At 41.2% G+C, this 23,857-nt stretch overlaps 1 protein-coding gene across 1 annotated transcript in view; it reads right to left on the bottom strand.

The window, feature by feature from the left end:
* LOC131760787 (ADAMTS-like protein 3) overlaps window positions 1-23,857 on the bottom strand; it is a 122,196-nt gene that overhangs the window by 35,480 nt on the left and 62,859 nt on the right. Inside the window, exons 4-7 of the mRNA XM_067041060.1 lie at window positions 21,291-21,573; window positions 20,273-21,064; window positions 9,959-10,086; window positions 7,695-7,823 (exon numbers count right to left, since the gene is read on the bottom strand). Of these exons, the coding sequence (XP_066897161.1) occupies window positions 7,695-7,823; window positions 9,959-10,086; window positions 20,273-21,064; window positions 21,291-21,573 (1,332 nt within the window). The remainder of the gene's footprint in view (window positions 1-7,694; window positions 7,824-9,958; window positions 10,087-20,272; window positions 21,065-21,290; window positions 21,574-23,857) is intronic.

The following is a 23,857-nucleotide window of genomic DNA, read 5'->3' as shown; positions in this document are numbered from 1 at the left end:
TTAGTTTGTACTGTATGCTGTGGGAGAGGCTAGGTAAGGTTGAAAGGTAAGTTTGGGGTCCCTGACAAGGCTCCATGGAACCTACAGTTTGAAACTCGGTTTCTTCACTAGTCTGTTGATGGCGAATAGAAGAAAAGTGCATGGTGGTTTGGAGGTCAGAGAATAAATGGGCACAACGTGAAATTACATGATAAAAGGCCTTGTGGGTCAGCTCTTTTTACAGTGTGAAGGGGTGAAGGTTAACACAGGGCTGGGTGTCTGTGAGGTTTTTCAGGGCAGAGAAACATATTGGTGAGACTGATGACATGAGTGGGGAATAGATATTTGGGGAGGAAAGAAGTGTTGCTGATGACAGGCCTGGCCCACGAGAGCTGTGGTCTGAATGCTTCAGGAGATGGCGGGACTCAGTCTCTGCAGACACAGAAGCCCAAGCACATGGCTTTTTGCAGTAAGTATGAAATGTGACAGGTGCTTGAATAGTCCTTTCTGTTTTTCATTCTGCACATGTAGCTACCTTATGCCAGCATTTCCTTCTACTTCTTGACTGTGTAGAGATTCATGTTTCCTCCAAATGGGAGATTGACATGGACCAAAGGAGAAGAAAATCATGTTCCAAAGAGCATTCAGAATCTTCAGTGGATCTTCAAAGAACAGACAATTGCTTTACATAATCCAAGTATGAGTACAAAGAGGTCTGGGGCAAGTATATCAAGGGTTAGGTGAGGCAGCGGGGAGTCACTACCGCACGGTGCATGACTCGCCATGTTCCTTTCCTGCTACTGCAGTGATGGGCGAGGCATGCATCAAGGTGGGGCCTCAATCCTCCTGGGGACAGATGGGGACACTCAGGCAGACCTCTGGCCTAACACTGGCTGGCATCCTGCAGGTTGGCGAGAGGCCAGCCTCTCTGTGGACTCTGCCTGGATCTTAGACCTCCCACCATGGGACAGTTCTCCAGTGGGCCCTGACTGCTGCTCATACCTGAGCCTCTGACACCTTGTCCCTAAGCTGCAGCACCTCCGAAATCCTACCTCAGACCTCTGCTTTGACACTCTCCTCTCTGATTAGACCACCTGGGTGCCCATTCTGCTGTCTCAAGCCCAGAGCCTCCTTCTCCCTCCAGTTCCTTTGGAGTCACACAGATTTGGGATTAAATCTTAGCTCCCAAACTCGTTACATATACACACACGGGTAAGTAACTGCACGTAGGGACGTTGCTGGCAGTCCAGTGGTTAAGGCTTCTCCTTCCAATGCAGAGGGGGCGGGTTCGATCCCTGGTCCGGGAGCTAAGATCTCACATGCCTTCTGGCCAAAAAACCGAAACATAAAACAGAAGCAATATTGTAACGAATTCAATAAAGACTCTAAAAGTGGTCCACATCAAAAAACAAAAAAATCTTAAAAAAAAAAAAAAGTAATTGCACATCCCTGAGCATGTTTACTCTTTAGCAACACAAAGATAATGATAATATCCACCTCATAACCTATTCAAGCTGATACATATTAGGTACTCAAGTTATTGTTATCTGGGGTGATGAGTGTTGATGGTTTTTCAACATGTTTCTTACTGAGATGCTGCCTGTCAGCATATAATCCTTAGCTCTTTGCAATGTAGTTTCTCTCCATGTTTGACTTACCTCTGTGCCAACATCCCAGTCCTAGCCTGGGGACGACTGTGTCCCAGATCCTCAATTAATGACACATCCATTGCTAACTGCTTGATATGCCTGCTCTCTCTTGGATAAGCTCTCCAGAGGCATGGAATCATAATTTAGTATCTTGAGTGACTGGCTCCACAATCCAATCGATGACCACTGAGCTTAATTTATGACTTTCTGCAGTTTCTTCTCCCCCCAGCTTTGCATCCATACTATAGACAGAATGTTCTCTTTAAACACAGATTGGGTCATACTATTACTCTACTTAAAACATTTCTTGGGACTTCCTTGGCAATCCAGTAGTTAAGACTCCACGCTTGCAATGCAGAAGGTGTGGATTTGATCCCTGGTCAGGGAACTAAGGTCCCACGTGCTGCGCAGCCGAGCCAAAAAATGAAAACAAAAAATGTTTGCCTCCCCGCCTCCAATAAAAGAAAGTCCAAGGGTTTTAGCGTGGCATTAAAAGCCCTTCACAATCTGGTCCCAATGTATACTTCCACACCCACCTCTTCCTACTCTCCCTCACACCCTCTGCTTTATGTGGATCTGCTTATGGTTTTGCAAATAAGCCAGGGGCTCTCATGTTTCTGTGCTTTTGCATATATGCTGTTTCAACAAAAATGGCCTTCCTTTTTGTTCCAAGTGGCCTGGTTATAGTGTCATCTCTTCAGTCAACCTTCTCTGATCCTTTGGGAGCCTTAACTCTTCTCTCCTCCGTGTGTCTTCATAAACACTTATACTTTTGCATTTGCTATATCATGGTTTCCGTGTCTATATATCTGCAAAAACAAGATCTTATTCATCTCTGTACACTAAGGAACTAGATTGGGCTTAGTAGATGCTTAGTGAATGCTTGTTAAATGGATGGAAAGGTGGATGGAATTTCCAACCTTCTGTGATTGATTGTTTGATTGAATTTAGGGTTCAGAGAGGAGAATGGTGGGAAAATTTCTGTATCATAGGCAGAAGTAGGAAAAATGAGGGGGGTAGGCTTTTTGCATGGCAGAAGAGGTTTTAAAAACACTTTAAAACATATTAGCTATTTCAAGGATTGTATATGGCGTAAATAAGAGATATAAACATAGTACAGAAGAGGATACATTTCAAAAACTAGAGATGAAGCAAAATAAATTAGCTTTGATTTAGAATATGGTCAAAAGCACTAAAATGTTCGGTTCATAAAACAAGAGGAAGCAGATTATCCTCAGGTTTTCTCTTTAAGTATTCTGAAAGTTATATGGAAAACGTCGTGGGTAAATGTATTTTTCTGGAGAGAGAGTTTTTTGCAGGGCGTGGGGGGTGGTCAGAGAGATTTGTGACTAAAAGATGTTGAATCACTGCAACTGAGTTCCACACTGCATAATGTCAACCAGTAGCTGGTAGGGGAAAATAACTGTCAGACACATGAGGCTGTGTTCAGGAATTTAAGCATATAATCTTGCTGCACCACAAAAATTTTCTCAAAGTCCTCCCATGTAAGGAAAATCATTAAAGCCAGTAAAGAAAGCTAATAATTCAGTTAGACATCAACAAAACTCTAGGCATATTTCACAGCATCTTAAGCCTAAAAAATTCTCCAGATTAAGAAGATACTTTTAAATTTATGTAATACGTTTCTTCTGAAACTGACCAGCATCTCTTAGGTATAAATGGCTTACCTTCTCTCTGTTCATCTCATGGAGCACCAGGCACCCTGCTGCTACCTGCTTAGACCCTTGCTTCCCACCATCTGCTTGTACACACACTGTGTGCACTCAGCTTTGTACCTTCTACCTACTTATTCTCCCATCCTCTCCTATCAGTGGGGAACTCAGAAATAACAGAGGTGTAGGGCTTAAATCTTCATCACTAGTAAGTTTAGACTTCCTAGGAAGCAATTTGCCTTATTTGCTTTAGTTCTTGTTTAAGCAATAGAGCATTACACCTACAGCTAACGTTCTGTCCCTAAACTTTGCTTTCTTTTCTCTCCCAGGAGTACCAACAATCCTGACATTGGTATATATGTCCTTCCTATGAATGTTTGTATATTTTTGCCATATAGTCATACACTCATAAGTAAAATATATGATTGTGCCGTAAGTTTTAACTTTACATGCTAATATGTTGTGAGTATTATGATTATGATTTTAATGAGATATAATTTAAATCCTATAAAATTCACCCTCTCAAAGTATACAATTTGGTGTTGTTTTTTTTTTTTAGTGTACTCATAATAAAGTTGTGCAACCATCAGTACTATCTAATTCCAGGACATTTTCATCACCGCAAAAAAGAAACCCGTGCCTATTAGTCATTACTCTCCATTCTCTTGGCATTTTCCTCTCCTCTTCGCCACTGGCAGCCTTTAATCGGTCTCTATGGATGTGCCTACTCTAGACATTTCATGGATATGTAATCATACACTGTGTGATCTTTTGTGTCTGGCTTCTTTCACTTACCATCATTTTTAAAGATTCATCCATCTTTTAGCATGTATCAATATTTCATTCCTTTTTATGACCAAATAAAATCCCATTGTATGGCTATACTACATTTTCTTTATCTATTCATTAGCTGATGGATATTTAAGTTGTTTCCACTTTTTGGCTGTTAAAAATAAAGTTGCTATGAGCATTTGGGTACAAGTTTATGTGTGAACATATGTTTTCATTTGTCTTGGGTATATAACTAGGAGTGGAATTCTTGGGTCATATGTTTAACTTGGAGGGAAATTGCCAAACTGTTTTCCAAAGCATCTTCCTAGCTTAACCTCATTCCAACCTATGGACCAAGAGAGTTTCTTGGAGACTAAAGAGGAGCCCAACACACAAGAACACTTTAGAGCAAAGACTCAGATCAGCTGCACCTCTAATGAGCTTAAGGAAGAAGAAAAACAAGCAACCCAATACACACCTAACATGAAATTATAGGATAAATAATGTTCTTGCTAAGCATTAACACACGAAAAAATAAAATATGCAGCTCTTGATATTTACTGGTCATTTTACTCAGACGAGCTTCCCTGTCTTACCAGAAGGTGGCAGGAAGGTGCATTTTAAACTCCCCACCCCTCTCATTTTTAGAAGAAACATTTTTTTTAAAGAATAAGACAAATAACTCTCACAAATAATTTAGAACTTTTAACCCTTAGAAATGCAGATTATCAGGTTCTATTACTTAATAGCATGATTAGAAATATCATCTAAGAGTGACTACGGACAATCACTATTGATATCTACACCACATGCATTAAATAAAACATATTTGGCTATAACAAAGAACTATGAATCTGTCTAAAAGGTCTGAATAGATAAGCTCACTCTGATTAGTAGAAAACATTTTAAGGGTAACTGAAAAGTAAGAGAAAAATTGATACATGCCACTGATTGACAGTAATAATGTAATCTCAGTTTGCAATATGAGAATGTAATTTTGGAAAGCAGTATTCAAGTTTGTAAATGTTATAATGTCCTCCTCTATCAAATGGGGCTGAGTTAGATGATAACCCAGGTCCCTTCTTCCACTAATATAGTAGTGTATTTCCTATTTTAGAGATGGGAGTAGCACAGACACGGGACTCACCTATGGTCATATACTAGCTACTGACGGATCTGTCTGTAAAACCCAAGTCTTCCTACCCTTCGTCAACTTCATCATTACTTCCTCTTCACGAGTGAAGTAAGTCAGAAGGAGAAAAACAAATACCGTATGCTAACACATATATATGGAATGTAAGAAAAAAAATGTCATGAAGAGCCTAGGGGTAGGACGGGAATAAAACAGAGACCTACTAGAGTATGGACTTGAGGATATGGGGAGGGGGAAGGGTAAGCTGTGACGAAGTGAGAGAGTCTCATGGACATATATACACTAACAAACGTAGGGTGGATAGCTAGTGAGAAGCAGCCGTGTAGCACAGGGAGATCAGCTCCGTGCTTTGTGACCACCTAGAGGGGTGGGATAGGGAGGGTGGGAGGGAGGGAGACACAAGAGGGAAGAGATATGGGAACATATGTATATGTATAACTGATTCACTTTGTTGTAAAGCAGAAACTAACACACCATTGTAAAGCAATTATACTCCAATAAAGATTTTTAAAAAATAAAAAGATGAATCTCCATAAAAAGCCAAGTTAGCTATGACTTCTGCCAATAAGAAAACACAGTAAGTTCACTGCAGGCTTATTTAAAATGGCACATCACTCAAAATGAGGTGTTTATTTTGAAAAGGAAAGACCTCCTGATGAGTTCCTGGGGTGTAGGCCATAGGGGATGACTGCCCGGTAAAGCAAGACCAAATGGGTCCATTCCTAGTAAGAGCTGAAAGGGGGTGGGGGGGAGGGCAGAGGAAGACTGCCAACACTGAGCTGCATCGTGGGCCCGAGGGGGCACAGCACAGGGTCCAAGGGACTGCAAGAGTCAAGGAGGGGCCAGAGACGGCACAAACGCTGACTGGGCCTGGCCGGAGAATAAACCAAGACAAGCTTAACGGTCTTAGCTGGAGGCTTCATTCATGAAAACAGTTTCCACTGAATCCAGTCCCTGACTTACGACAGCAAATAATACACCACAGTCCTTTCAATGGCTCATCCCCCCAAAAGCCTAATTGTAAACTATTGTTGGGAAGTAAGAAATTTAGAAATAATGTTAAAAGCTGAGGTTTCTCTTAATAGAAGTCAGATCTATTTTGCAGAATCCTCTGCAGGTGTAGAGCTGTAGAAACTCTAGACATTTGTGGCTTGGCAACTACAGAGTTCCGTTCTTCTCTCCTTGCTGCAGCCAGAGAACGCCACCGGCTCTGTGATGGTAGGTGTGTTTTGCCAGAAAACTCGCATATTTGTGGGTGGAGTCATTTGGGAGGCTGGAGGGATTTTTCAAAAGTCTGCGTAGGCCAAATACTGCAGGGACTTCCAAGGGGTGAAAAATAATACCTTGGGCGTTAGCAACTTTCCACTGCTTGTGAAGCCAAAGGTGCAGCTCAGGAAACATGGCAAGTAACTAACTGACAATGACAGGGAGGGAGAGCCTTAGAGGTGGATGGCTGTGTCCTAGGATCCTGTCATTACATGCACCTTTACTCTGGTACCGAGACCAGCCGTGAGGGCTCCTCTGGTTACCCTGGGCTCTCTGGCCTCGGCAAGATTCATCTTAAGTGGCTGCAACTACAGGTACCCCGTTAGAACTAGGAAACCAGGCAAATACAGTTCCCCAGAGAATTAAATCAATGCACAGTAAATGGCAGGCACATGCAAGGTCACCCTAACATTGTAGATCTTAATTTTGAGTTTATAAGTCTCTCTGAGAAACCGATCAAAGCTATTCACACAGGCCCCCTGGCCCCAATAAAATGTATGTGTGTACAGCGTATAATATTAATCTCAGTTGGGGCATGCATGGGCCCGGGGTAAGACTTAAGAATCCATGGCTTAAAGAGACAGAATGGCCCTAGATTAAGAAAACGTCAGACTGAAAATGGCATTTCTGTTAAAGAAAGAATGAGTCAGTTAGAAAGAAGGTTTAGCTGCTGTTGTTAAACAAAGCAGAAAGAGCCGCTGAGGCACAGACTGGCGCTGCTCACCCAAGGACAGTCCAGGACAGACAGTCTAGGCCACGGGACTCTGACATTCCCACTCTCCGACCTGGCCTTGCCTAGCACAGCCTTTGTCCAGATGGAGGACACAGCTAATGATTTCCAACAAACCTCCTTGCTCCGACTCCACACTCACCAAGCAATCACCTGCTAGAAGCTGGCCTTTTGTGCAGATCTGCCCACCGGGACAGGGTGTCCTGGTCTTGCCAATATGAGCATGCCAGTGTACAGGGCACGTCCTGTACATGTCCTCAGAGTCCTCAATGAGAATGATTAAACTGCATTCTGTTTTACACACTGGTCTCACGAGCTGGTGTCAGCTCACCCTTGAGAGAGATCCTCTGTCGGGTGCTGGAAAATCAGATTTTAAGCTTGTAGGGCTGTCTGAGCTACCAAAATGCCAGCTGGCGACTCCCGGCCACACTGGGCTGGCATTGTGCCCTCCCACTGGAAATGACCACGCTCACCTTTTACAGAACATTGGATGGTCACGTTTGCTCGCTGGGGTGCTTCCACGATGCCTCCAATCACGACAGAGAGATGGCTGTGCTCTGGTCTGGTGATATTTCTTCCAATAGCCAAGATGACAGGTGCGCCTCTTAATTCAAAGGGAGCAGGAAACTATGTTAGGTTCAGGCTTTTCCTCTGAGTAAACCGTGCTGCATTTGGTAAGCTTTGCTGAGTTCTCTGAGAGCAGGGGCCGAGTCCTGGCTCTCTCCGTATCCCTCGTGGTGCCCCATGGGGACCTGCACATCCACAGCCTGGAGGTGCTCAGGGGATGGATGGACGGATGGGTGCATTCAGAGAGGTATCTACAAAGAGACTTTGCAACAACCATATACAGACTGTGAGGACAGTTTGGTTTTATAACCAAAATTGAGGATAAAGTCCTCTTTGATACTTTGAAAAAGAAGGAATTCAGAAGTTCATGCAAACAAGACATGGCACGGCAGGACTAACATCTCTGCAGTGCAGCCTTGGATGAGTTAAAGCAGGACCAATACACACGAGGGCTTGGGACCACCTGACTCTTTTCCTGGAAGGAAAATTTGAAACAAACCTGTATAACACTTGCACGGAAAAGATGAATAATAAAAACAAGGTCATAAAGAATCAGGAATTCATTCACAGAATTCTATTTTCCTGGATTTTAAGAACCATGTAGTTTTAACCAGATTCACTTATGAACTCACTCAGGAAACATACTTTGTGCCTGGGCTGGACAATGGGAATATGAAGTTGGAAAACAACCATTCTTGCCCTCAAGCAACGCATAGACTGGTAGGAGACACCATTACCACCATTACAGGGTGCTGGCTGTTGAGGTAGGGAAAGGTGCTGGTTGCCCAGGTGTCTCTCAGGAGCATGTGGGGGTCAGAGAAGGCCACATTCCTCTACTGCAGAACTATTGCCATGGTTGGTTTCCCTCCTCCACCCCATTAGCAGGTAAGCTCTTGGAGGGAGAGGCTACATCGTATTTCTTTAATCTGTTTTATCACCAATGTATAGGACATGAAAGAATAACATTTTGGTGTTTGGTAACCATGTATTCTGTAGAAGAGAACTTGGGAATGACCATGTTTGGGTGAAAAAAAAAACTCCATTTGCTCCTGGAGTGCTTGGGGCACTGAAATGCTATCCTGAGAATTGAAAAAGATAGGAACTCTTCGGCTGGGAAAGGGCTGTCATTGTCCTATGTCCTCTGGCCCCTGAGGACCTTGCACCAGCTCTCCCATGAATCTGAGCTGTTCTGGGATGGACTTACGGGGAAATCTGTGAGCTGCAAGAGAGACTTCTATTCCTCCCAGCAATTCCAGAACCTTGGAACTGAGGTTTTCTGGAAAAGAGCTGATGCTCACAGGAGAGGACAGTCCAGGAGGGTCAAGGCACAGAAAATCAAGGCCTGAAGGCCCTACCTTGGGAATGCAGCCAGGAGAGGGACTTAGCATCAAGCCTGGCACATTCAAGGAGCTTTTAAAATCAACTGGTCCAACTTCCTCTATTTAGAGATGTGATGTACTGGCTACATCAATGCTTAGTTGTCTAAATGCTGGGTTGCAATCCCTGATATTGTCTTTTCCTCACCGTAGTTTATTTGAGCCATAGATACCAGAAACCACACAGCAGAGAGTTGGAGGATAACTTTCTTATTTTAGTTTTAATCCCAGAACATGAGCCTGACACAAGGAAGCATTGCTTACAACTTTGCCACCTAAAAATGTTCCTTCATAAAAAAAGCACACTTTAATATTAAAGTGACTTTGTCTACATCCTGGGACAATTTACAATGACAATTTCCTGAAAGTGTTTCTAAGGATTGGGGGGGTACGCCATTGCGAGGTACATACATCAAGCTTTAAAGGATAATTACTCTCTTTCGCCGGCTGGTGGCGCTTTAAAAATGAAAAGTCCATACTATCAACACTGCCGACTAAACCCTGTCTCATTAATTCCCAATTCTTAGAAAGCAAACTCCAGAGCAGCTGTTTTCCAGTGTGCTCCTCAGGCCAGCAGCACTGGCATAACCTGGGGACATGTCAACTATGCACATTCTCAGACTCCAACCCAAGCCTGCTGTGTCGGAACCTCTGGGAATGGGGTCTAGAGATTTGTGTTTTAACCCCACCCCGTGGTGATTCTGCTGCATGAAGTGTGAAAACTGCTGCTCCAGAGTTTAATGTTCAAAACAAAACAAAACCCAGGCATTCCAGGTTTCAACAATGGGCATTACCTGCATACAGCACAGAAGAACTTTCCACATCCGAACCCAGATGATTAGCGACAGAACATCCGTATATTCCTTGTTCTTTCTTTGTAGGTTTCTGTATCTGCATTTTCCCCATTCCATCCACAATGACTCTGTAGAACAGTCAGAAAGAGGATGCGCTCATGTAACACACTGAACTGTTCTAGAACCACAGCAACTCACAGAGAATGAAGATGGCAAAATTATTGACTTTGGGCTGGCAAGGATCCCAGAAGATGATGTTGTCAAGCTTCCTGCTTATAAGCGGACAACTATATAGACTAGAGGGTGGAAAAGTCCTTCTCGGCTGAAACTCAGGGAAATGGTAGAGCTGGACTGTGCTTAGAGATCCAATCATCCTATCTCACTTTGCATGAGAACAGACTTTTCTGGATGGACTCAATGCTTAATCTACCATGTTTTTAAAAAGACAAACGAGATTGCAAACAAATTATAAGATTCGTTTAATTGTAAGATTATACATTTCAAGAAAACGCAACTGCAATTTTTCTTGGTACATTACATAGTTTTCTTTCAAGCATGAAAAATACAGTACTGAATACTAATAGTGAGTTTAAATAATCTGATTTTTCCCTTTCTTTTATAATTTGTTAGTCATTATTAAAATTTCACTAATGTTGCACCTTACAAATCCATATGAGACACGTGTGTCATTCTCTACAGGAAAATCAAAAGTCCAAGTAAGGTAAACTCTAGGTGAAGTTACAAAAGAAGTATAGCAGGGATTATTAGGCACACACAGTCACCACGCTACTGTTCCTTAATAGTATGGTTTACTGGGAAAGACAATCTCAAACAGGGATCAGCATTGATTCCCTTGTGTATAGTTCAGAGATACTAAGTGATGCTGTGTCTCCTGCTTCTCTATTTCTCAGTTCTACACATACTGAATTTCACCTGTCTGTCATCATTATTGACCCACACCTTACTGTGTTACAGTTGACTTTAATGGGTACTACTCCTTTGAAAATGTTAGAAACATTTGCAGTGGGAGTAGCAACTCTGAAGACTAGGGCTGCTTCTAGGCTATCTAGGATAGCCTAGGATATCTAGGATATCTAGCCTAGGATATCTGTATGAATTTGAAAAAAAGTTGACCCTCATCCTTGGCAAATGTAGCCTCACAGTTCAGGGGTTAGTGAGCAGAGAGTTCCCTTCTGTCCACCTCCTTCCCTTCCTCTGGAGAGACAATGCCTTTCACAGCTTTGTGGGCAATTTGCGGGCTCAATTTCAGCCAGAGATTTGCCCATTCAGCTGGGTACCTTTGTGCAAAGTACAAACAGTATACACATGCATGGTGGTCCTGAACATGATTTTGGCTATGGAAGGAAAGAGAGAAATAGAAAATTCCCAAGTGTTCAGTGAAATATTAGGTATAAGAGAGTGGAAGAGGTTTTTAATAAGGAAACAAGAAGGAAACAGTTGAAAGGGAAAGTTAAAGACAGCAAAATCTGTCAATGGCCAATTGAATCTCCTTTACTAATTTTTTAAAAATTCAGTGTTGACCCACTCTACCACTTATGAACAGAAAATAAACATTGTGCCATAAATTATTATACTCTATATCAATTTTTGCTTCATATTATTTTAACTGGAGTTTCTCTTCTAATTCTATATGAAATAATAAATCTTTTGGTTTATGAGACTAGAGGACCATCCTATATGACTGTCAGTAGAAAATGATTTCACTATTGTTTATATTCTTTCAAATTTCTTCAGAATAAATGTTGAAAACTTAAGAAAATTTCTTCAAATGTTACTTACTTTTTATTATAGCAGTTTAAAAGTCATTGAAAATAGAGAACTTAACTTTCTCCTGAAGTCACAAGTGAGAAAACAGAGATAATGGATTCTACTTTGTAAATGACATGCCTAAAATTGGATGTTATTAATTTTTTAGTTTTTTTAATGAATGAGGACAAAATCCTCATTTCTAAATCTGTCACGCTTAAATTATGCTCTTATTTGAGTCCTCAAAGGATCAAGTCCAGTTTTATGACTGTCACTCCTATAAACTCATTTTTATCCAAGTGACATAACCTCCAGAAATACATAATTTTGAAACTCTCTTCAGACTGGCTTCCACTATTATCGCTCATAATAATAAATAAAGAACATCTGTAAGTTTCATTTTCCAATGTTTACAATACCCAATCTCCTAAAGAACTTATGGGCTAACTGTATTGAGTTTCCTGAAAATAATTTGTTCAGTGAATAAGAACATTTTAAAAATAAGTTTACAGTGTTATTTAGAATGCCAGAGATCTATATCATATGTAACGTTTAATCAATGTTACACTTTCTGTGTGTCAATATTTTCCCACACAAAAGTTTTAAAACTTATATTAAAATGTTTAAAAACTAAAAAAAATTAAAAATAAATGAAAAAGACAAACAAGCAAACCTTAATTTGCCGTTTGTTAAGCCCTCATTTTCTGCCCCGCTCCTTCCAAACAAACTGTAGATGTGGACTTTACATTTCAGATTTTCACACTGGAAGTGAGTAGACCTTTACTGCTGCCTGGCAATGGTTATTATCTCACTCTCATGGTATGAAAAAGTCAGTGTAGGTAACAAAGCTCAAGCTGCATTATATTGGATTTTGACCATGCTGTTAAGAATCAGGACTACACTGTGTGAGTTCCTTATGGCTTCCCAAGTATTACACCTTCATGTAAATACCACTTGATATTCACAAACACCTGCATGTAAATACCACTTGGAGAATCAGAGATGGTCAGATGTATCCTCACGGGTGAGATAATTATTCAGGAAATGAGAAAGAGTACTTGCTCTGCTTTAATTTCATTTTAATTTTTTCTTAATGATTTGAAGTTGCTAATAGGTTGTCAGGATCAGTGGTCCATATACTTTTTTTTTCCCTGCCCCTTCCCACCTTACAGATCTCAGCAATATGGACTGTTCTGACCACTAAATACTATATGTTTCTTCATGAACTGAACGGGGCCACTTCATTTCCTGTCACTTCATGTTGCTCGCTCATCCTATGCTCCAGCCATAATGAACCTCTGACAGGTTCCAGGACATTCTATGATCTGTCATCACCCCGAGCTTTTGCATATGTTGTTCACTTTATTTGGAATGCCCTTCCCCACTGCAGGCAAACTCTGAATTACCCACTGAGTCCTGGAGCAAATGTAATTCCCCCGGTAAAGCTTTCCCCAATACTCCTAGAGTTATCTTCTGCCCCCTCTGGGCTCCTTCTTCTCTGGTTCATATCTTTAAAAAGATATTTATAAAATATCTTTTTATTCCCACCAGACTGTGGTCTTGTCAAGAGTAGGGACCAAATCTTTCTAGCTGTGCATTTTCAATGCTTAGTACAGTGCCTTGTATACAGCAAGTTTTCAAAAACATTTAATGACAAAATACATGAATGATTAGAACAGAACAGAATAATGGTAGAGAATAAATGTACTAGGAGAATGCAAGCCCCCCTGCAACCCACAAATGAAATATACAAGGGTGGGCAGAAACCAAAACAGCTGAATTGCTCAGAACAAAAACAGGAATATGGCAGACCTAGCTATTACTAGGGCTAGACTTGCACTGTCAAATCCCCATTAAGGAATAGTTGATTAAGAACAAAAGTATAACTAATAACTCTACTTGACAAATGTTTATACACTAAAATGTTTTATTAAATTATTTCATATGTACGTTTGTATGACTCAGCAATTCTCAGATGATTCCTTTGTTTTCTTGGCCTCAGTTTTACAGCCCAGTGAGAAATCACTGAGATTAGAAATAGTCGAGGGCTTCCCTGGTGGGGCAGTGGTTGAGAGTCCGCCTGCCGATGCAGGGGACGCGAGTTCGTGCCCTGGTCCAGGAAGATTCCACATGCCGCAGAGCGGCTGGGCCCATGAGCCATGGCCACTGAGCCTGCGCGTCCGGAGCCTGTGCTCCGCAACGGGAGAGGCCACAACAGTGAAAGGCCCGCGTACCGCAAAAAAAAAAAAAAAAAAAGAAAAAAAAAAAGAAATAGTCGAGCACATGTGAACCTTCCTGCTAGGTGGTGCCACCCAGTGTCCAGCCTGGACCAGTCCGTGGGCTGAAAGTTCTTTAAGGAATCTGATCTTGGCCTTTGCTGCATAACCTTATTCTTAACCTGAAGTAATAACAAGGCTGATCTTTCCATAACATCATCCCTAGTGAATCCACCCACAGCCTTCCCTTCCTAGCTGAGATTTCATACTCTGCTGGCATCCAAACGTTCTCCACGCCCACGCTGTTTCCTCTTAAGGGAGAGAGGCTCTCAGAAACATAATTCCATTTCAGAATTTCTTCAGTTGAAAAGATTTGTGAAATTCAGAAAAATATATCTAAAACTGAGAATCTTTGTTGCATAAAGGAGTTTAAACATAAGTTTAAAAAATTAATTAGGTAAATTTGAGAAAAAAATGGAAATAAAAATAGATCTTCAAAAAATTCCCTTAGGGCTTCCCTGGTGGCGCAGTGGTTAAGAGTCCGCCTGCCGATGCAGGGGACACGGGTTCGTGCCCCGGTCCGGGAAGATCCCACATGCCGCGGAGCGGCTGGGCCCGTGAGCCATGGCCGCTGAGCCTGCGCATCCGGAGCCTGTGCTCCGCAACGGGAGAGGCCACAACAGTGAGAGGCCCGAGTACCGCAAAAAAAAAAAAATTAAAAAAAAAAAAAAATTCCCTTAAAGCATTAAAAACAAAACTCTTAATAGCCATATAGGATTGTTTCCATATCAAATGGTTGATCCTCAGAGTATGCAGAAACACATGTGAGTGGGATGTCAGAACCTTTACAGAATTAACAGGAGTCTCAGCCTCAGAAACGAATGTTAATTCCATTTGAACAAATCAAACAATCTAAAATCAACTCAATTCAACAAACATTGACTTAAACTGACCACGCTCTACTACATCCCTGTAGTACTTTATGGCCACAAGTCAACTGATCAACCTTCTCAGCCTCTGTTTCCTTATAATTTCTAAAGTGAAACTGTTGAGCCGTCCTCAAAGGGTAGTCCCTGGATGCCAGGGGTCCGTGAGCTCAAAACTATCCTCGTAATAGTAAATACTAAGCCATTATTTGCATTTTTCACTGTGTTGACATTTTCACTCATAGTAAAAGCAGTGGTGGGTGAAACTATTGGTACCTGAACTGGAACCAAGGCAGTGGCACCAAAGGGTACCAGTAGTCACTGTATTCTTGGTACCACACACTTGCAGTAAAAACAAAAATGCCAGTCCCCCTTAAGAATGTCCTTAATGAAGCAGTAGAACTTATTAATTTTACTATAACTCGACCCTTGAGTGGAAGTTTTTAAATATTCTGTACGACAAAACAGGAAATACAAAGCACTTCTGCTGCATGCCCAAGTGTGTTGGTGTGATTGTGTGAACTGCTAGCTGAACTAGCTGCTTTTTCATGGCATACCACTTTACTTGCAAGAATGACTGACAGACAAACCATGATTATTCGGACTTGGGTATTTGGAAAATAATTTTTTAAATGAACAAAAACGAGCTAGCCAATTCAAGGAAAAGAGCTGACAGTATTTGTTGCCAATGATAAAATTCGAGCTTTCAAGGGAAAATTAGAATTTTGGAAAATCAGTAACCTTCATTGTGAGTTTGACTGCTTTCGAAAACTCAAAGATTCTTCTGAAAAACTGGGTAGTAATATTAAAGAATATACGTCCTTTTTGTACCGTATAATGAAATGTGTCAACATTTGGAAGACGCGTATAAATCAGTCAGCCAGTATTTTCCAAATGACCAATGTATGATGTTATAAAATCTAGTATAGTTAAAAGATTCATTCAAAGAGCAAGAGAAACCAACAGATTTCATTGTAACAGAGTACCAAAATCTCATTAATATGATTTTAGATTCCACATTCCAGCTAACCTTTAAGAAACTACCACTTGTCTAGTTTTAGTGTAGCATAATAAAAAAATAGCCACAATTACCTGAAAGGGCTATGAAAATATTCCTTCTCCTTCCAACTGACATATCTGTATGAAGCCAAATTCTCTCTATAAACGTCAATAGAAACAACACATCTTTTTTTTTTTTTAACATCTGTACTGGAGTATAATGGCTTTACAATGGTGTGTTAGTTTCTCTGTATAACAAAGTGAATCAGCTATACATATACATATATCCCCATATCTCCTCCCTCTTGCGTTGCCCTCCCACCCTCCCTCTCTCACCCCTCTAGGTGGACACAAAGCACCGAGCTGAGATGTTAAAAAAAAACAAAAAAAATATCATTTGTATTCAGAACAAAAGAAATATTGTATGCAAAGAAAAACCAAAAATGCAAATTAAGGAAAATATCCATTGTGCTGGCTTTTTATGATAATCCACTTGCACATGTTTAAAAAAAAATAGCACACCTAAGGAAAAAGAGAAAGCCAACAGAATATTTCAGGGAAATAAAATTTTCAAGTGAAGAAACCAAAGAAAAACAGGTTTTAAATCTGTATTTGCACTTGGACTTGAAAGATCTCAGTGTCAGGAATAACAGGGTGTAGCTTCTTTTTTTTTAATTGAAGTATAGTTGATTTACCATAGTATATTAGTTTCATAACTTCTTTTTAACTATGGGAAAAACCACCAGGAAATCCAATGTGAGGTGATAGATCCCCATCTTACTAATTCTAAAGGGGAACCTTATGGCACCCCAAAGGCATGGAAATACCCCAGAAGTGCTCACATGCACACACACCGTCATACTAGTCACACTTTATAGAGATTTTCCTAGAATATATGTGTTTTTTAGAAATCGTCTTGTTTCCCTTTCGTTAACTTGGGCTGTAGGAATGAAAGGTGAAGCTAGTGTAATGTCATGATGCATTTTTTCGTAGCCTTCTTATACCCCAATCTTACAGAAAAATGGTCTGAGAAGGGGAAGAAAATCATTAATTTTTTGTTTCCATTTAAAATTTATGACAACTGTTTCTCAAATGGGTGTGAAGTCAGAATGATCCTGGTTACTTGACCAGCTGGGAACTAAATTATTAAATTATCCTTCGAAAATTAAAAAAAAACCCACAACCTATCACAACAGATTGAATGTAGAAGCATTTAGGAGAATCCAGCTGTATTTTATTAAGCCAGGAATGAAAGAGATTTGCAGAGACGTAGAACAATGTCATTATCAGTAATTTTTAAAATACTGCTTTTCAAAAATTATGTTATTTATGTGAACATGAATTGGGCTTATTACTTATTTCTAAATGGATTAATAAATGGCTCTTTTAAATGTTTCATGGTTTTAATTTCTAACATCACTAGATATAACTCACATTACCAAAAGCTCTTCGGGCTTCTCATCATTTTTTTAAGTTTAAAGGGATCCTAAGAGCAAAAGATTTGAGAACTGCGAAGTTAGTTGATCTGGAAGGTTAATTCCACTTCAAAAACTTCATTATACTCTTGTGTTCAGCGTTCCAGGCAAAACAATAAAAAATTAGACTTGTTCTATCTTTTCATTCTAAGACATAGCCTAACAATTTAATATAAAATTTGAATTTTACCTACATTTCTTTTAATGTTTCACATATTAGGTGATGCACAAAAAACGACATGATAAAAATAAAATTTGCATTTTTAAAGTAACTTATGGTTTGCAAAGCAATTTAACATCTGGTGTTTTGTGTCTCTCAACAATCCCTAGAGGCAGATAAGGTGCAGCTTGAACTCTTAAACTCAAATTGAAAGAAAGCAAAAGGTCTATAACCCTATGTGTACAAACAGCCAGATGTGGAGACAGAAAAAAACACAAAAGTGAATTAATATTTCTGTTATCCCGTTATTTTGTGTAAAATGAATGAAATGTGATATTTTTGCACTGATATGGATAACTATCCATAAAATAAGGTGACTTAATATTGTGTTTCGAACATCTCAAAAAACTTTGATCCTTATCATCTTATTTTTGGATTTTGTGACAATTACTTCAGATTCTCAATCTTTCTACCAAAGCTTTTACTTGTGTGATCTTCAAACAGCACTGGCAGTGTTCAGGAGATAAGGTCCCTGGTTCTGACTGGCCGTGAATTAGTCATGAGATTCTGTTTTTCAACGACCTCATCAGAAAAGTATTAACCCCTACCCTGCCAAACTCATGGGGCTGGTGTGAGTTCATATGAGATACCACATCTTCTAGATATGGAAGATTCTAATTTACAGTTCCTACACAATGTAAGGTTACTGTAAGTATGCTTTTTTAATGCCCTTATGTTGATTTTATTTTTAAATGTTAAGTGACCTGCAAAGAGAGAGTCTGTACATGCTTAAATTCAATCTTAACGGTATCCAGTCTTGTATCACACCTATGTGATAGTGATTGGGAAAGTACGATTTCATTTTGAGAATTCCCATGCACATGTGAAAACCATACCCTGACTTTTTTTTTTTTCATTTAAAAATACCTTTAATTGACAGGTGATTGTATGGAATACATACAGTAGCAACACATTTTAGAGTATATAATGTAAGTAGAAGTAAAATGTATGATAAAAAATAGCACATGAGAGAGGGGAAAAGGAAGTATAATACTATTAAGATTTTTTTGTTTTGAGACACATAAATTGAACTGTAATTATCAGGCAATAAAATTCACTAACTTTAAGTGTACAATTTGATTTCTGACACATGTATACATTCGTGTAGCCACCACCACAAGCAAGATATATAACATTTCTATAACCTCAAAAAGTTTCCTTTGCTCTCTTGCAGTCAAGTCCCCTCCCCCCAAACCTTAGGACTATGACAACCATTGACCTTCTTTCTATCACTGTAATTTTGCCTTTGCTACAAGTTCATATAAATGGAATTATTATAAAGTATGTAGTCTTTTATGCTTGGTTTCTTTCACTTAACATAATGGTTTTGATATTCATCCACATTGATGTATATATCCGTAGCTCCTTCCTTATCTATGATAAGCATTTGCCATTTTATGGACATACCATAATTTGTTTACAAAGCCATCAGTTGATGGACATTTGGCCTGTTTCCAGTTTGGGGCTATTATGAATAAGGCTGTTAGAAACATTCAAGTATGCGTTTATTTGATATGCTGCTTTCCATCCTTTTACTCTTAACCTATCTGTGTTTTTACATTTGAAGTGCACTTCTTGTTGACAACCTATATGTTAGTTGTTGCTTTGTTACCATCTGACAATCTGTGGCTTTTAGTTGGAGCTTTTGGATTATTTATACTTAATGTATAATCTTATACTTTACATAATATATACAGAAATAGAAGAACACCTTGACAAACTATCAAAAATTATTCAACAATCCACAAAATAACCAAACAAAACTTCTAAAAATTATATATGTGGTCACTGAAATGGAAAACTAAGTAGGTGGGCTAATATCCACTTAGTTTTTTACAATGCTGAAGAGACAAGTAGCAAACTAGAAAGTAAAAGAGGCAATATGAAAGAGAGGTTAAAACACAGGGAAGATTGAGACAGAGAAATTCTCACATACATTTATTTGGAGTTCTAGAAAGAAAGAAGAAAAAGCTATATTCAGAAAGGAAATGGGCTGAGAATTTTCCAGAACTGATAAAATATATGTATCCTCAGTACAGAAAGTGCAACAAATTTCAAGCAAGATCAATAAAACAAGACACTCACGTAGATTTATCATCATAAAACTGCAGAGCACCAAAGATAAGAATAAATTTTGAAAGATAAACAGAGGGAAAGGACATATTACCTACCAGTGAATAATAATTACATTGACAACACACTTCTCAACAACAAAAATGGAAGCCAGAAAACAATCTTATCTATAATAGGCTGAGAAGAAAGTAACTGTTCTCCTAGAACTGGTAGCCACTTAGCCCTCCACTTTAAAATGATGGTGAAGTAAAGACTACTTTGATTTTCTTTCTTTTTTTTTTTTTTTAAATAGATCTTTATTGGAGTATAATTGCTTCACAATATTGTGTTAGTTTCTGTGGTACACCAAGGTGAATCAGCTATAGGTATACATATATCCCCATATTTCCTCCCACCCTCCATATCCCATCCCTCTAGGGGGTCGCAAAGCACTGAGCTGATCTCCCTATGCTATGCTGCAGCTTCCCACTAGCTAACTATTTTACATTCCATACCCTAACATTTTTGAGTTTCTTTCCTAAAGAATCCTGTTGGAAACACACTTAGGAGAAGGGATTTGAAAATATTTTCAAGAAAGCTGGAAGAAGAACCATTAAGACGGTATTACAGAGGAAACACTGTATTCTTATTTTACTTACTTTTCAGAGGGTCGTAACAATGCTCCATCCTTGGTCCACGTATATGTGGCCTCACCGGGGGTAACAAGCTCACACAGTATATTGATGACCTCCGTCCTTCTTGTAATGTAGACTGTATTTCCAATCCTTGAATTTACTGTTTTATTAAGAGAAATCGAGGTGGGCTGGCTTTGCCTCAAGAGAACAGGTCCCTTTGGCTTGAACGTCAGCTTGCCTGAGTTTTTCGAATTTGAGCTTTGGGGCACACTTCCCGGGTGAGCCGCGGGAGGCGCCTCTCCCAGGATGCCCCTCCATTGCATGTGTGCAGACTGCGCCTTCGCTAACTCGGCCACCAGCTGATATATCACCTGGGACGCAAGGTCATCACTGACCTCTCCGGTCTCCATGAGCTGACTCATGTTCCTTATCAGTTCATCAAACTGGGCGGTATCCGTGCTGTAGGCTCCCTGTTTCACTGCAGATTCAAACTGCTTTTTCTCAAACTCCCAGGAGTTGGCGTTTCCTGCAGAATGGCTGCAGTGGCCCAACAGAGCTCTTAAGAGAGGCTGGTGATGAATTTGGCCATCGTCCAAATAAAGCTCATTTTTATTACTCCACTTATGCCTCATCTTATGCCATGTGGCTCCCAAATTATTGGCTTCGTTATGGTCCATCCCAGGATATTCCCCTGTGTGCCCTCCGAGGGCTGGGGGTGCAATGAGTTGGTTGTCAGTGCCAATGAGCTTGAGCACCACTGTCTCTTGGGCAGAGCCTGCAATGCACCGGTACATGCCGATGTCGGAGGCTGCAAGGCTGTGGATTTTTTTTTTTTTTTTTTTTTTTTTTTTTTTTTTTTTTGCGGTATGCGGGCCTCTCACTGTTGTGGCCTCTCCCGTTGCGGAGCACAGGCTCCGGACGCACAGGCCTAGTGGCCATGGCTCACGGGCTTAGTTGCTCCGCGGCATGTGGGATCCTCCCGGACCAGGGCACGAACCCGTGTCTCCTGCATCGGCAGGCGGATTCTCAACCACTGCGCCACCAGGGAAGCCCAAGGCTGTGGATTTTTAGTGAGCCTGACTTGGTGATGCCGAGTCGTTTGGATTTCTGCAGACAATGGCCATCCTTCTCCCACTGGATCAGAGATTTCTGGAATCGTCGCACTGGGCATTTAATAATCACAGATGTGTTGGGCAGCAAATAGGCTCTGCTCCCGAAGGTCAGGTTAAGGCGCTTCTCTTCCCTTGTCTGAATGTAGACTCTCTGGACACCAAGGATCTGAGGACCCTGCTTGCCAAGGTTGGTCTTCACCTCTGGTTGCATTTCTGTAGGAAAAAAAAAAAAAAAAAAGAAAGAAAAGAAAACACAAATATCTCAATAATGAAAGCTTTTTGACTGTAATCTTCCAAAGCTGGCACAAGTCAACAAATTCTTTTTTCCCCTTTTAAAACATTTGAGAACTAAAACATAAGTAATGACATACATATATATATAAAATACATCCTTAGATGGGGGTAAATTTCACAACTATCTGGTACTTTAGCAGCAAAGAATACACGTTTGAATGAATTGCACAGAAGCATGTAAATTATTTTACAAAGCTCTGGTTTGGGGAGGCATGAAGTTAAGTGGTTGTTTCCATCAGTAAGGGTATGTCTGATATGTGGGGCCTCCACCACCTAGGGGAGGAGGCCCCTGAGAATCTAGTATGGCTTGGCCAGGGGTACCCCAAATCTGAGGGAGGCAGTGATTGAGGAGATAGATGAGTGAATGCATTTGAAGGATCTGAAAAGGAGGATGAAGCTGGCCAACTGCAGCAGATAACCCAAGAGGGTCAGTTAAACTAGCATGGGGGCCTAAAGAAGCAAGTGATCAAAGAAGAAAAGGTGGGACAGGCACTTGGAAGCCAGATGAATCTGAGCTTGAATCTTAGCACTGCCATTTGCACAAGTCATTTAATCTCTCTGAGCCTCAGTTTTCTCACTCGTAAAACGTGGGTAATGTTAGCAGCTTTGTCAGAGGAATGTGGCAGGTTAGAGCATTTATATCAAGTGCACAGCACATTAACCGGCACTTAAAAGCTCTCATATATGACTATTGTCAGCGGACAAAGGCAGGTCCAGCCAGCAAACAACAGGGCAAGCTGAGACGGATCAAGGGTCAGCTGACTCTTGCTTGTTCCTGGGCATTGGCTGCAGTTAATGGGCTAAGGCCAAAGAGGACACTCCTCAGATCCCATCGGCCAAGAGCAGTGGCTCTCTCCCACTGTCCACCTGCAGGAAGGAAGGCCTCAATGCGTCCTAGGGTGATTCTGAAGTGAGCAGGGGGCGCTTGATGCAGGTGGGAGACTGATTCCTCTTTGAAGATGTACTTAGGTCCATGGGCAGATGGTGGAGCGTGGGCTAGAGGGCCTGGAAGGAGGAAGTGACAGAAGAGAGACTGGATCCACAGAAATGGCACTGTGGAATTCAGGTCATGAGACGAGGTGGGGGGGAGGGTGGGAATCAGAACCTTGGAGGACCCCGGTTACGGCTCCTCCTGGTTGTAGCACTGGCAGGGATACGCTGGGAGGAGAACCAGATTAAGACTCCGCTTAGATGGGCTTCTCAGGCCCTGGGCACGAACTAGAGTGTGTTCACCCGTACCCTGGTTTGCCAGAATAACTCCTGGACTCCTCTCCGGTGGCTCATGACCCCTTTAGGGTCTGCCTGCCTGCTGGGGTGTGGTGGCGCCCGCGCCCGTATGTTCAGAAAAGCAACAGGGTTGGGTGCATAACAACAGGGTTGTGGTAGAGAATGTGCTAAGTGAGGGACAGGCATAATGAGTTTGTATGCAAATTCCACAGAGATGCAATTAATAGGCCAGGCCCCTTGCCCACGGTTCTGCCTGTGAATGCTCCCCTCGGCTCATCTCTAAGTGGAGCGGGGTGGCCTGTCATGCATACACCTTTTCTAGTGGGATGCAGACCCTTCACAGAGGATGTCAAGCTCCCCTCAGCCAGTTAAGGCATCCAGATTTCCTTTCGGTTGGCAATATAGAGTTTTGGACTTACTGCTGTTCAAGTGATCAAAAGCAGGAGGATTCCTGGTAAATTTGCGGTTCATCTATTATTATAGGCAGAGATGCTACGCCAAATACTTAACAATCTGCATGGCGAGGGTGCAGTCAACCAGAGCTGATGGCAGCTGTAGCACTGGGCCAGGTCTTTGCAGTGTCCCCTACTCCCAACATTGTTACACTATGAGGAGGTCAGACGGCTCCTGGCAGGAGGGTCCCAGCAGCTGGGAGACAGTCGTGGGGTTCAGGCAGAGGCTACTTACTAAACATTTGGGAAGTATTTCCCTACTTTAACAACCAGTTACAACTCTGGTGTGTAGAGCTTCAATATCAACTCTGACTACAGGCAGTGGCTCTCAAACTTTGCTGCGCATTCGAAACACCTGCTATTATTGGTTTTTTTTTTTTTTTTTTTTTTTGCGGTATGCGGGCCTCTCACTGTTGTGGCCTCTCCCGTTGCGGAGCACAGGCTCCGGACGCGCAGGCCTGGCGGCCATGGCTCACGGGCTTAGTTGCTCCGCGGCATGTGGGATCTTCCCGGACCAGGGCACG

Source organism: Kogia breviceps, chromosome 8, assembly GCF_026419965.1.
Source record: "Kogia breviceps isolate mKogBre1 chromosome 8, mKogBre1 haplotype 1, whole genome shotgun sequence".
Lineage (NCBI taxonomy): Eukaryota > Metazoa > Chordata > Mammalia > Artiodactyla > Physeteridae > Kogia > Kogia breviceps.
Note: the sequence above shows the minus strand (reverse complement) of the source record. Positions and strands in the feature narration are given on the sequence as shown.